The sequence below is a fragment of the Loxodonta africana genome, chromosome 1, assembly GCF_030014295.1.
Source record: "Loxodonta africana isolate mLoxAfr1 chromosome 1, mLoxAfr1.hap2, whole genome shotgun sequence".
Classification (NCBI taxonomy): domain Eukaryota; kingdom Metazoa; phylum Chordata; class Mammalia; order Proboscidea; family Elephantidae; genus Loxodonta; species Loxodonta africana.
This window is the reverse complement of record NC_087342.1, coordinates 30,749,128-30,762,716: the sequence shown is the minus strand read 5'-3', so window position 1 is coordinate 30,762,716 and position 13,589 is coordinate 30,749,128. Positions and strand designations below refer to the sequence as shown.

General features: G+C 51.3%; 1 protein-coding gene across 2 annotated transcripts in view; it reads left to right on the top strand.

Annotated features, from left to right (window-relative positions):
• ECE2 (endothelin converting enzyme 2) overlaps positions 1-11,837 on the top strand; it is a 35,352-nt gene extending 23,515 nt beyond the window's left edge. For both annotated transcript variants that reach the window (XM_023551530.2, XM_064279271.1), the window contains 12 exons: positions 2,909-3,097; positions 3,992-4,134; positions 4,519-4,633; positions 6,061-6,171; positions 7,057-7,155; positions 7,623-7,700; positions 8,425-8,525; positions 8,712-8,822; positions 8,948-9,015; positions 9,195-9,385; positions 9,500-9,595; positions 10,313-11,837. In XM_023551530.2, coding sequence (XP_023407298.1) covers positions 2,909-3,097; positions 3,992-4,134; positions 4,519-4,633; positions 6,061-6,171; positions 7,057-7,155; positions 7,623-7,700; positions 8,425-8,525; positions 8,712-8,822; positions 8,948-9,015; positions 9,195-9,385; positions 9,500-9,595; positions 10,313-10,489 — 1,479 coding nt within the window. In that variant the 3' untranslated portion in view covers positions 10,490-11,837. The remainder of the gene's footprint in view (positions 1-2,908; positions 3,098-3,991; positions 4,135-4,518; positions 4,634-6,060; positions 6,172-7,056; positions 7,156-7,622; positions 7,701-8,424; positions 8,526-8,711; positions 8,823-8,947; positions 9,016-9,194; positions 9,386-9,499; positions 9,596-10,312) is intronic.
• The last annotated feature ends 1,752 nt before the right edge of the window (positions 11,838-13,589 follow it).

Genomic DNA, 13,589 nt, shown 5'->3' with positions numbered 1-13,589 from the left:
GTTTTAAATATTTTCTTGGGGCAATCATTTGGGGGTTCATCCAGCCTCAATGGCTTCAGGAAGTCTGGATTTGGATTCTTGTATTTTAAGGGTAACAAGAGGAAGAAAGCCATCGAAGGAGACTTCTGTGGTGTAGGACAACCAGCAGAAGCGTCTGTTCTTTGATTCATTCACAAACATTTACGGAGCAATACTTCACTAGACCCTCCTCTAGGCACAGTGGTGGACAAGACAATGTCACTGACCTCTAAGTCGGGGAGAAGACATGAACTACCCATGTACCTAGGGCTCACAGCTGTTGGGACCGTTATACAGGAGAAGTATGGGCTTCTGAGAGGGAGTGTAACAGGTGCAGCCTGTCCCAGAATGATGGCAGGCTGCAGCAAAGGGAGGTGGCTCCAGGCAAAGGGAAGAGCTCCTGCAGAGGCTCTGCTGTGGGAAGCAGGGACTGACCAGGAGCAGGAAGGGAGGGTGGGACTCAGACTATGCAGGGCATTGTGGGTCAGGTTTAAGATTTAGGATTTATCCCAAAAGACATGGAAGGGAAAACTCAAAAGTGGGAGAGTGATGTGAACAGGTTTGTGGTTTCGTGTTTTAAAAAAAATTGCATCACTGGCAGTCAGGGAGGAGAGAATTTGGAGACAGCAGGAGGGAACCATGTAGTTCCACACTTGAAAGAGGGCAAGGAGAGAGCCCACATTTGGCTGTGGGTGTGGGGCTGGGTGCCTTGGGCAGGCGGTCCTCCTGGGATGGGGAAGCTGCAGGGTCACCTCTTCGATTTAATGTAAAGATAGGATAAACACTTAGGAGTAACACAGATGTCTTAGCTATCCAGTGTTGCTATAACAGAAATACCACAAGTGGGTGGCTTTAACAAACCGAGATTTATTTTCTCACAGTTTAAGAGCCAGGGCTCCAGCTCTGGGGGAAGGCTTTCTCTCTCTGTTGGCTCTGGGGGAAAGTCCTTGTTCCTTGGTTCCTTGGTGATCTTCATGTAGTTTGGCATCTCTGTTCCCTCATCTCTGCTTCCTTCTCTCTGCCTAATCTGCCCTTTTTGTATCCCAAAGGTAATTGGCTTAAAACACACCCTACACTGATATGGCTTCTTAACAAGGAAAACCCATTCCCAAATGAGATTATAAACACAGGTATAAAACCTGTTGCCGACTCATGCGGACTCTAGATAGGGGTTAGGATTTACAACGCGTATTCTGGGGGACACAATTAGATCCTAACAGCAGGGTTCAGGAAAGTCTCCAAAGTAAGTCTTAAGCTGAAGGTAAGAAGGTAGGGAGAGAAAGGGGTAACGTGTCTTGGGTGGGTTGGGTGGGTTGTGCTAACCTCCCACCCCCCAGGAGCTGTGATGACTGGGATTGGTACGCCAGCAGCCAGGAAGAGGCGAGGTGGGAAAGGAGACGTTTTGGAGCACAGGCAATGGACATAAGGGAAGCTAAAGCTCCTCAGTGAACAGGAAGAGGAGATGGCAAGAGAGCTGAGGGCCGGCATCGGGACAAAGGCATACTCTGGTCCCTGGGTGGAAGACCCTGGGGAGTCGGTGCTGAGGGTTTGTTTGCAGGCTTTCATTCAGCAAATATTTCCTGAGCACCTACTCTGTGCCTGAGACTGCCGTGGCAAACAAAGCAGACACAGCCCTGCCCTCGTGGAGCTCAGATGCCAGCAGAGGTGAGGCAGCATGAGTTTGTGGTAGGCCCAGGTGGTGCTAGGGCTGTGGCCCTGGAATCACATTCCGACTCTGCCACCTGCTAGTTTGTGAGACCAGTCAGGTCATGTAGCCTTCCCAAGTTTGCTTCCTCATCCATAAAATGGGACTGATGATAGCCACTTTATGGAGGTGCCGTGAGTGGGGAGTGATACAATTACATGTAAAGCCCTAGCAGAGAGCCTGACACATGTATCCGTCTTGTTGTTGCGTGCCGTTGAGTTGATTCCAACTCACAGCGACCCTATAGGACGCATAGGTGGATTTGAACCGCTGGCCTTTTGGTTAGCAGCTGAGCTCTTAACCATTAGCCACCAGGGCTCCATGTATACACGTATATGTAAAATCCATTGCTGTTGAGTGGATTCTGACTCATAGTGACCCAACAGGACGAAGTAGAACTTCCCCATGCAGTTTCCAAAGAGCACCTGGTAGGTTCGAAGTGCCAGTCTTTTGGTTAGCAGGCATAGCTCTTAACCACTACACCACCAGGGTTTCCACATGTATACATAAACCCATAAAAAAAAAAAATAGTGGCAACTAAATATTTCTTTTCTGTGCTGTTCTCCCACTTGGCGACCAGTGGAGAAAGTAGCAAGTTTGAGTTCTGGACGGATGGGAGGTAGGAGGGAGTGGGCGAGACTCCCCATGAGGGCCACTCAGCTGCTGAATGAGGCACATGGTCACTGAGGATCCGAGAGACCAGAAGCGCTGTAGAAAGTGCGAGGCAGAGCGTGGGAAGCAGGTCCTTCTGCTGGACGAGTATTTGCAGAGCATCTGTTCTGTACTAGGAGCCCACGGTGGTGCAAACGGTTATGTGCTTGACTTCTAACTCAAAGGCACTTCAGAAGAAAGGCCTGGTCATCTTTTTTTTTTTTTTTAATTCTGTGCTAGGCACTGTTTGTTCTAGACCCTAGGGAGACAGTGGTGAATAAGCTGGCCATGGTCTCTGCTCTCCTGGAACTCATCTTCTCCCTGGGGACAGAAATGATTAAACAAATGCACAAAAAACGAGATCATAGCAGACGGTGGAAAGCACAGTGACAGAAATGGGACAGGGTGGTCCAGGAAGGCCTCTGAGAAGGGTCAGCAGACGACATGGTAGACAGAGGTGGTGGCTACAACAGGTCCTTCCAGCTTCTGGCAGGACTTGGTGGTTATCTCTGAGGGTCCTCTGGGCCTTGGCAGGTGCTTACCGCCTACCTGGACTACATGGAGGAGCTGGGGGTGCTGCTGGGTGGACAGCCAGCCTCCACGCGGGAGCAGATGCAGCAGGTGCTGGAGCTGGAGACTCAACTGGCCAACATCACTGTGCCCCAGGACCAGCGGCGTGACGAGGAGAAGATCTATCACAAGATGAGCATCGCTGAGCTGCAGGTGGGGCAGGCAGGGGACGGGAGAGAGCAGGGAGGGACCAGCGCCTGGCACAGCTGCCAGCATCCCTTCATGCATCTCCCGAGGCAGCCGATCCTTTCCTCCTTCCCTTGTTTTTCGGAGCTTCCCAGCTGTGCTGTTGCTATCCTGGAAAGCACCCTGGTATCATTTCAGGCCACCTGTCACTGGGCGATCCTTTGGTCTGTTTCCTGGGGCCTGGGGATGCATGGAGGGGTGATGTTAACTCCATAACAGCTTGTACAAGATGCCAACAGAACAATCAGAATAGATACTGGAGCAGGCTCCAGGAAGGCCCTTACTGCCTCAGGCGTCAGCCCTTTAGTTGTTTGATTATGGAGAAGTTGGGGTGGGGGCTGGAGAAGGAGCCAAGTACGAAGGTGCCCTGGGGGCCTCAGGGGACTGGTATTCTATCAACTGTTATGAAAACAGAGCCCTTGTGGCACAGTGGTTAAAAGCTCGGGCTGCAAACCAAAAGGTCGGCAGTTTGAATCCACAAGCCCCTCCTTGGAAACCCCATGGAGCAGTTAGTTCCCTTCTGTCCTACAGGGTCTCTGTGAGTCGATGTTGACTCAACTGAATGGGTTTGTTTTTTTTTGGTTTTTGGGTTATGGAGATATTTGAGTATCTGTGCCCTGACTGAATATCATACACAGGTGGTCTTCCACCTGTGTACAGACAGAACGTGATTGGGCTCCCAGACTGAGGGGTGCTCAGGCCTGAAAGATGGTTTATTGTAAGAAGGGGTCACCCAGCAGCCAGTAGCTGTTGCCATGGCAATGGGAAGGGCTCCCAGACTACAGCATACCCATAGGGGAGGGGTCTTCTGGAAGCCAGGATGAAGGCAGGGAGGCTTGAGATTTTCTGTTTTGCTCCTAGGTACTGGCGCCCTCCATGGACTGGCTGGAGTTCCTGTCTTTCTTGCTGTTGCCGCTGGAGCTGAGTGACTCTGAGCCTGTGGTCGTGTATGGGACCGATTATTTGCAACAGGTGTCAGAGCTCATCAACAGCACGGAGCCAAGGTGGGGAGAAGCCCAAGATGCCAGGGTATGGCTCAGGGCTCTGTGGAGGTCCTGGGCAGGGCAGAACATGGGGACCTGGCACAGACACAGAGCAGCGTTTGATGAGGGCCTGGGCCTTCCAAACATCCCAACAATGTCTGCAGGCTAGTCTCCCTAGGCCGGGGTTTTGGGGTCCCTGCCCACTTGTGATTTCTGTCCCCACACTTTGCCCCAACTTGATTCTGGAGGCAGGTGTGTGGTCCCGGGGTGAGAGGAAGGGATTCTGAGTCAGCTCCCACACATGCCTCTCAGGACTCTTGCAGACTGCACATTCCTGGGGCTGCCCCTTCCTCTCACGTTCTCCTCTGGGGCCACCCTTACCTCATGTTCTCCTCCAAACGCCAGTGTGCTCAACAATTACCTGATCTGGAACCTGGTGCAGAAGACAACCTCCAGCCTGGACCGGCGCTTTGAGTCTGCACAAGAGAAGCTTCTGGAGACCCTTTATGGCACCAAGAAGGTGAGCTCTCTGACTCTGCGCCCACCCTCTCGTCCAGCCTAGCTGATGCTTCACACTTACCGTGAGTCTTGTGCCATTTGCCTCATGATATAGTTGGTGCGCAGGACTTGGGATCAGCTGACTTGGGTTCCAACCCCAGCTCCTCCGTTTTTTTAGCCTATGGAACCTTGGGCATTTTTCTAGACCCTTCTACTCTCCATTTCGTGGTCTGTAAAACAGGACCACTTTGTGGGGTTGTCATGAGGATTAACTGTATAGGCAGTCAGCTTCGATGATGATAATGAAGAAGATGGTGAATAAGTGGTGCAGGTCTTAGTTTCAAGATGCCCCATCAAGTGGGGGAAGTGGACATGTAAACAAACACTAGATTCTGGGCTGATGAGTAGTCACATTGAGTGAAAGACCTTCTTTGCACTATAGGACACAGGTGGGTTCACCACAGGAAAGGCTTCCCTGAGGAGGTGACATGTGAAACATGAGTTCATCAGGAAGGCAGGAGAGAAGGGCATTCCAGGCAGAAGGAACAGAATGTGCAAATTCCTAGAGGCCAGACAGAGCACGGTGGGTCTGCTTGTGTTTGCTCAGTATGAGGTTGAGCACAGGGCAGCAGAGAGGCTGAGGTTGGAGAGGCAGGCACGGGACAGTCCATGAAGGGACCTGAATGCCCTGCTAAGAAGCTTGGCCTTTCAGGGATGGGGAACCATGGGGTGGCTTTAAGCAGAGAGTACCATGGCTGCGTTTATGTGTTAAATGATCTCTCTGGCAGCCAAGCAGAGGAGTGTGGGGAACCTGAGAATGGAGTCAGAGTGTCTAGTTAGAAGTCATCTGCCATCTTCAGTGATCTAGGGCAGGGCAGTGGCAATGCAGTGGACAGGAGAGATTATGATGCCTGCATACAAATAGACTGGCGTCCTGGTGATGCAGTGGTTACGAGCTCAGTAGCTAACCAAAAGGTCAGGAGTTCGAATCCACCAGCCGTTCCTTGGAAACCCTGTGGAGCGGGTTTTACTCTGTCCTATGGGGTCGCTACGAGTCGAATCAACTCAATGGCAACAGGTTTTTTGGTTTAGTACATATAGGAATTGGTGATGGACTGAATGTGGGGTTAGAGATGGAGCAAGTTGGGATGACTCTCAGGTTTCTGGTGCCGCGAACTGCACATAAGACTGGGATGTGGAACTGAGCAAAGAAACTTCTGGACCCTGTTGGGCCACTTAGAAACTTCATTGGAGGAAAGTGCTGAGAAGAGCTGGCAGCACACTTGTTTCTCCTGAGATTTTGCTGCTGGTGTGGTATGCTGAGCTATTGCCCTTCATTTTCCCTGGGGTCCGAGGGAGAGATGGTACCCCAAACCCAGAACTGAGAGGGGCCCTCAGACCAGAGGACAGAGCCAGCTCTGAGAGGCCTGGCTCTTTGTCCCCTGACAGTCCTGCACACCAAGATGGCAGACCTGCATCTCCAACACGGATGACGCCCTTGGCTTCGCTCTGGGCTCCCTCTTTGTGAAGGCCACATTTGACCGGCAAAGCAAGGAAATCGTGAGTCTCCAAGCTTCTTCCAACAATACCCCTTGTTTTGTTTAAAATTTACTGTGTATTTATATGTGACATAGAGAAAAAAAAAAACTGGTAGGAACAATAACAAAGAAACAGTGGTTGCTTTGGGCAATGCGGTTATGAGGAATTTTTTTGTCCTTTAAAATTTTCTGTGTTTTTCAAATTTTTTACAATAAGCTTCTCTTACCTATATAACTAGAAAAAATTTATTTATTGGGTGATGATAATGGGTACAATTAAAGTATTATCTACAAAGATGTTTGTGGCAAACTTGTTTATAATAGGGAAAAATGAAAACAATTTATATGTCCATCCACAGGGGAAGGGAAAAATAAATAGTGGTTAAAATGAATTATGGACTAAAACTGATTATAGATGAAGTGGAAAAAAAGTGCAGGTTACAAAAAATGTATATGTTCTATGACATAATTCCATATTCTATTTATATATCTGGGCAAAGAAAACACTAGAAATAGCTAATCAAAATGATAAAAGAAGTTATCCCTGAAATGGGTTTTCAATGATATCTATTCTCTCTCAGCTCTTATCAGTTTTCTAAGGTTTCTACCATTAAGGCCTTCCTTTTGTAATCAGATAAAAATCAGTACACTATATTAAAATTATATTAATTTAATTAACTTATTGTCAATTAAAATTTTAATTCATTAGGAAAAAAGCCACCCAGCACCATCCCAGAACCTTCACAAATCATGCTTCCTTCCCATCCTCCCCAGCTTGGCTTTATTTCATGAGTCCAGGCCTTCCCGTGTGTCCCCTGCAGGGATGTGGCAGGGGTGCTGTGTGGGTGGGGGAAGAGTGATGTGTTAAGTGTAAATAGGGGACTGACTTGTGCCCCTGCCCTCCCAGGCAGAGGGGATGATCAGTGAGATCCGGACAGCCTTTGAGGAGGCCCTGGGACAGCTGGTTTGGATGGATGAGAAGACCCGCCGGGCAGCCAAGGAGAAAGTGAGCTGTAGCTGTGGCTGGGGCGCCATCTTGAGGTGGGGGTGGAGGATAGTTTTATTGGAAGCTTAATCTGTTTTTTTTTTGGGTGGTGCAGTGGTTAAAAGCTACATCTGCTAACCAAAAAATTGGCAGTTCGAATCCACCAGTTGCTCCTTGGAAACCCTATGGGGCAGGTCTACTCTGTCCTACAGGATTGCTATGAGTCGAAATCGACTCAACAACAGGTTTTTAACCATTTGCCTTTGAGTTAATTCTGATTCATGGTGACACCACGTGTGTCAGAGTAGAACTGTGCTCCATAGGGTTTTCAATGGCTAATTTTTGGAATTAGATCACCAGGCCTTTCTCCCAAGGTGCCTTTGTATGGACTCGAACCTCCAACCTTTCGGTTAGTAGCCGAGCACATTAACTGTTTGTTCCACCCAGGGTCTCCTGAAGAGGGTGAAACCTTAACTTGGTCTCTTTAGGCAGACGCCATCTACGACATGATTGGCTTCCCCGACTTCATCCTGGAACCCAAAGAGCTGGACGATATTTACGATGGGGTGAGTACCTTTGAACTTCAGCCTTGTGGGGGGCAGTGTCCTCTGGGCTCAGTAATTGGGGTCCAAGCACTGAGAAGGAAGGAGGTCCTTGTTGGTTCTCAGGTGCTAATTCTCCAGACTGCAGGCCAGATGGCCGCACAATGCAGTACTTACAAGCCAGGGATTTGGAGTCAACCCTGAGCGAAATTCCACCCCTAAATAACTGTATGCAGCCTTGGATAAGTTACATAACCTCACTGAACCTCAGTTTCTTCATCTGTAAAATGAGGATCCTATTAGTACCTGGTGGCGCAGTGGTTAAGAGCTCAGCTAATAACCAAAATGTTGGCAGTTCGAATCTACCAGCTTCTCCTTGGAAACCCTATGGGGCAGTTCTTCTCTGTCCTACAGGGTTGCTGTGAGTTGGAATCGACTAGATGGCAAAAGGTTTTTTTTTTTAGTACCTACCCCATAGGGTTGTTGCTAAGAATAAAAGGAGGCAGTGTGTAAAAAATATGTCACGTGCAACAGAAGTGCTTCTTAAATATTGGGAATTATTATTTATTATTCCATATATGTGATGGCATTTAATCATCACGATAATACTGTGAAGTCGACGTTTGACTCCCATTTCACGGTTGAGGAAACTGAGGCTTAGAGAGGTGCAAAGTAGCGGCCAAGCTGGGACTGTCCTACTCTCCAACAAGTCCTCCTGTGTGCTCACTCCTTCCTGTCGCTCCCGTAGTATGACGTCTCAGAGGAGTTCTTCCAGAACATGCTGAATTTGTACAACTTCTCTGCTAAGGTGATGGCTGACCAGCTGCGCAAGCCTCCCAGCAAGGACCAGTGAGCATGTGGGGCCGCAGGCACTTGGGGCAGTGGGAGAGGTGGGGGAAGATTTCCAGGGTGGGGGACAGGACTTATCCTGGACTGGAGCCTCTGGGTCCTTGCCAGAAACAGGTCAGGACTGCTGGGTGGGAGGGACACCAGTGGGGTCAGGGCCACCCGAGCCTCAGTCTCCCTCTCTCCCAGGTGGAGCATGACCCCCCAGACTGTGAATGCCTACTACCTTCCAACCAAGAATGAAATCGTCTTCCCTGCTGGCATCCTGCAGGCCCCTTTCTATGCCCGCAACCACCCCAAGTGTGTCTGAGGCAGGAGGAGCTGGGTGCTGGGGCCTGGACATGTGGGCGGGCCAGGAGCAGGGCTGGAGGTGGGAGTCAGAGGTCCCCCCCTCACATCCTCATTCAGTATGCTTTATCCACCAGGGCCCTGAACTTCGGTGGCATCGGTGTGGTGATGGGCCACGAGTTGACACATGCCTTTGATGACCAAGGTAGGGGCCCGTGGAGTTGTCCCTCAGGCCCAGAATTCCCAGTGGCTCCAGCAAGACCTTGGGGTGTTGGGGGCCAGGCCCAAGGGCCTCTTGAGTCTGCGGACCAAGGCTGATGGGGCCCTCCTGCCTGAAAGGGGTGAGGCCTGCCTTGGTGGGGTGCAAAGGTGAGTTCTCCCCAGGGCGTGAGTATGACAAGGAAGGGAACCTACGGCCCTGGTGGCAGAATGAGTCCCTGGCGGCCTTCCGGAACCATACGGCCTGTATGGAGGAGCAGTACAGCCAGTACCAGGTCAACGGGGAGAGCCTCAACGGCCGCCAGACGCTGGGGGAGAATATTGCTGACAACGGGGGGCTTAAGGCTGCCTACAATGTGAGTGGCCTGGTCAGCCCTCCAGGGGCTGAGTCCCACCTGCGTGGCAGGAAAGGCACTGGGTGGAGGTGGGCAGGCCCTGATGGACTTGCTGCCCACTGTGCCCGGCCCCAGGCTTACGAAGCATGGCTGAGAAAGCACGGGGAGGAGCAGCAGCTGCCAGCCTTGGGGCTTACCAACCACCAGCTCTTCTTTGTGGGATTTGCCCAGGTACTGCCTCCCCCGGGTGATGTAGGAAGAAGTCTGGGGCGTGTAGGGGAGGGGCTGGGAAACGGGCTGAAGTCGGGGTGTGGAAGGTGGGCTGGGAAGGCCTGGTGCCCAGAACCTCTCCACTGGGGCTCACAAAAGGAGTCTGAGGCTGAGAGGAGGGAGAAATCTTCAGTAGGATTTCAGAGATCTCAAAGGGCAGGGCTGCCCTGCTTGAGGGGTGAGGGGTGGGGAGCGGGCCTTTGATCCTCACGACGTTCCTGTGAGTTAGGTATATCGGAGGAAACCAAAACTTGGGGAGACAAAGTGGCTCCCCGAAGAGCACCCAGGATAAAGGAAGTGGCAGGACCAGGCCTCAGACAGGGTCGTCTCTAGATACTTGGCACTGTAGCAGGCGGTCAGTCCCTGGGGCTCTACTTTTCACCCTTAGACATGTCCATCCTGGCAATCCAGTGTCCAGGGAAGTTATGAAAGGCCTTGAAGGAGTTTGGGAGGGTGGTGTATCCCCAGTCTTTGCTGACCTCGAAGGGGTTGGGCTGGAGACGCAGGCTAAGCCCTCTTCCCATCCCCCTGAGGCCTGGGGAAAGCGGGGCTAGAGCCCTCCTGAGCTGGGGGCAGGGGCAGCAGTGGCTTGTGCCCTTGGGATGGCTCTGCTGAAGTGGAGACTAGCCCTGGCCCACACTGGACACCATATGTCCCCGTGTCTGTCCTGGCCCACAGGTGTGGTGCTCGGTCCGCACACCAGAGAGCTCTCACGAGGGGCTGGTGACTGACCCCCACAGCCCTGCCCGCTTCCGCGTGTTGGGCACCCTCTCCAACTCCCGTGACTTCCTGCGGCACTTCGGCTGCCCTGTCGGCTCTCCCATGAACCCAGGGCAGCTGTGTGAGGTGTGGTAGACCTGGATGAGGGGAGAAGTCTGTCCCTGGGGGCCTGGGGCAGCTGGCCCAGTGAGGCTGTTTGCTCTGGGGCTAGGAGAGATGAAGGTAGGCTGGGCTGGGTCTAGCCCTTCCACACCACAGGTGACATGTGTCCCAGCTCTCCTCAAACACCACTTTGTGCCTCTGCTTCGGGGGTGCCCCTGCCTCCAGCAGAGCCTCCACCATTCACTGTGACATCCGTCTGTGTCCCCCTGTCTGGCTACCCACATGAAGGAGGCCTGGGGCGGGGGCTCACCAGCTCTCACAGGAAGGGAGTCCGTCTCTTCTGGTGACAGGCTCGCTCGGCTTGGTGGCCCAGGGGCCTGCTGTGCCTGCCCACTTGACCAGGCAGAGCCTGGGTGGTGTGCCTCCCAGACTTTCCCCAAGGCTCGCCCAGCACTATCTTGGGAGTGGACTTAGCTACCTAGAGCCCCAGCCTAGGGGCTGCCCCATGTACCGCTTGCTGCTGCTCCCAGTACCGCTGCTGCCCCTCACTGACAGCCCAGCTGTGCTTGGTTCTTAGCGGAAGCCTGAGGGCCTGTGTACACCTTTCTCCTGCCTCCTACTTCTCTGGGCCGAGAGGGGATGTGTGTGTATGTGCACAGGGTGTGCTGGCACCTGTATCCTGGGGCACAAGTCTCAGGGGTGACCAATTCTCCCTGCACCAAGAAAGCAAGCAGATAAAGCAGGGAGTGGGATGGACAGAGTTTATTTTTACAGGGAAGAGGGTGAGGAGGGAGTGGTCTTGGCCCTATAGGACCCCGTGCCAATAAATAGACACACATCAGTCAGCCTGTCTCTTCACTCCTGTTTTTGTTTATTCATTTACTCATCCCACCGATATTTACTGAGCACCTGCTATATACCAGGCATCTTCTAGACACTCATTAAGTCACTCACCAGACACAGGGGACTGAGATTTGCAGCCCAGAGAAGACACAGAGAGGCAGGGTGGGGGAATAGAATGACGTGGAACCTGGCTAGGTAGAGTGCCTTCTCTGCTCACTGTGGCCATTTCCCCATCACCGGCCACTCTGCAGCCACTGGTGCACACTGAGCCTGACACAGTCTAGCTAACTGCTGGGCCAGGGTTGGCTTGGAAGGTGGGTGACCTGTACTTACCCTGCAGTGGAGAGAAGCCCTGGCCAGGGTAGCATGCCACTACCTGGAGCTTGGAGCACCAGCATCTGCCTGTAGCCAAGAGGACAAGAATTTCCCCGTGGCTCCCAGGGTCAGGCTTCTAAGTCACTCATGTCACCTACACACACTCAAGTGCCAGGCACAGAGCCTGCAAATACGGCCACCACTCTCCAGCGGAGGGAGGAAAAAAAAGCATTTATGGAATACTTTTTGTGTTGTGTTCCAGGCACCAGGGCTAGGTTCGTTTCTTTCTTCATTTATTCATTCATAGGTTTATTATTTTTTTTTAGTGTATTGACGACCAGTGATGTGCCAGGCACGGATGATACAAAGTTGGATGACATGTTTACTTCCCTCTGGCTCTCTTCGTCTGCTAGTACTTTCACCTTCAGGAGCTCACAGAATCCTCAGCAGCTCTGTTCCAGAAGGGCTCTGGTTTCCACTTTACAGACCTCACCTGAGCTGTATTACTGCAGACAAAGAGACCTGGGTTGAAATTGAAGCTCTGCTGGTTGTCGGAGCTCGAGTCCATTACCTAACCTCTGTGAACCTTGGTCTCTTCATCCGTACAATGAGAACTAGAGCAGAACAATAGAAAGAGTCCAGTCTCGATTCTCTTGATATCCCCCAAGGTGTGGGAAGGGGTAGGTCTGTTGAGTCTGGAAGGGGTGGAGTGAAATGTTGGCAGTGACTGCTGTGGGGGGTCCCTGGTCTCTGTGATGGAATCAGACGGTCCCCCTTAAGAGCTGTGAGTGGGTCTCTGTCATGTCCCCTGAAGTGCTGACTGCTCACTGAGGACAGGAAATAGCTGGCTCCTCAGTCAGGAGCAAAGTGGCTTCTAGACCTCCAAGACCAAGGGAAAGCGTGGCCTGAGACACTGACAGGGCCATCACTCTGGAGACCTGCCGCTCTCCCTCCGTGTGGCTCAGCCCCTCTTTAGGTCTCAGTATCCTCAGTGCTTTGTACGTGAGATGTTCTCTGAGGACCATTCCAACTTTATAATGTTTTAAGAGGAGGATTCATGGGCTTGGCAAATTCCAGAACCTGAAGAGAGATTAAGAAGTAAGACTTCTGAAGTTTGGGTGTTACACAGAGGATGGGATTTAAAATGCCAGAGGGCATTTATGACTGAGCAAAGGGGCTTGCTTGGCAGGATAAGCCTTACCCTTCCCTTGACACTGATTTCCGGGGCCAGCTTAGCCACACCCCCCACTCGCCATTTGACACCAATGTGGTCTTCAAGCTCCATATTTGTAAAAAGGTCAAGAGGTCAAAAACCAAACCCATTGCTGTTGAGTCAATTCTGACTCATACTGACCCTACAGGATGGAGTAGAACTGCCCCATAGTTTCCAAGGAGCACATGGCGGATTTGAACTGTTGACCTTTTGAGTAGCTATAGCACTTAACTGCTATGCCATCAGGGTTTCCAAGATGTCAAATAATGCTAAGCATAAAATAAGGAGCAGCAACTTTCACTCACTGAGTCCCAGTTTTGCTTAAGCCTGTGCTAAAAAAAAAAAAAAAATTGTGCTAAGTACTTTAAAAATAATATTCTCATAAAATTCCCACAACAACTTATAAGTAAGTTCTATTGATGTCTCCATTTTACATGGGACAGAACTAACAAAAAAGGTTACCAAACTTCCAGTGTCAGGACTGATTCATTAAAGTCAGGTTTGGAACTCACGTCCAAATGCTTTTAATTGCCATCGCTCAGTCTTCTGACTCTTGACAGACTTTGGGCTCAAGCATAGACATCTGTCTTTGGGGAAATTGCACTAGCTTCTGAGTAGGACTGCCACCAACAAGCGCACTACCGTGCCACATAGCTCCCTTGGGCCACGCACTTGTGACAACCAGGCAGCTGCAGAAAACCTAAGCCCATTTGGAGCTGAAATTAAGCCAGGTAACCTGTTGCCATTGAGTTGATTTGGACT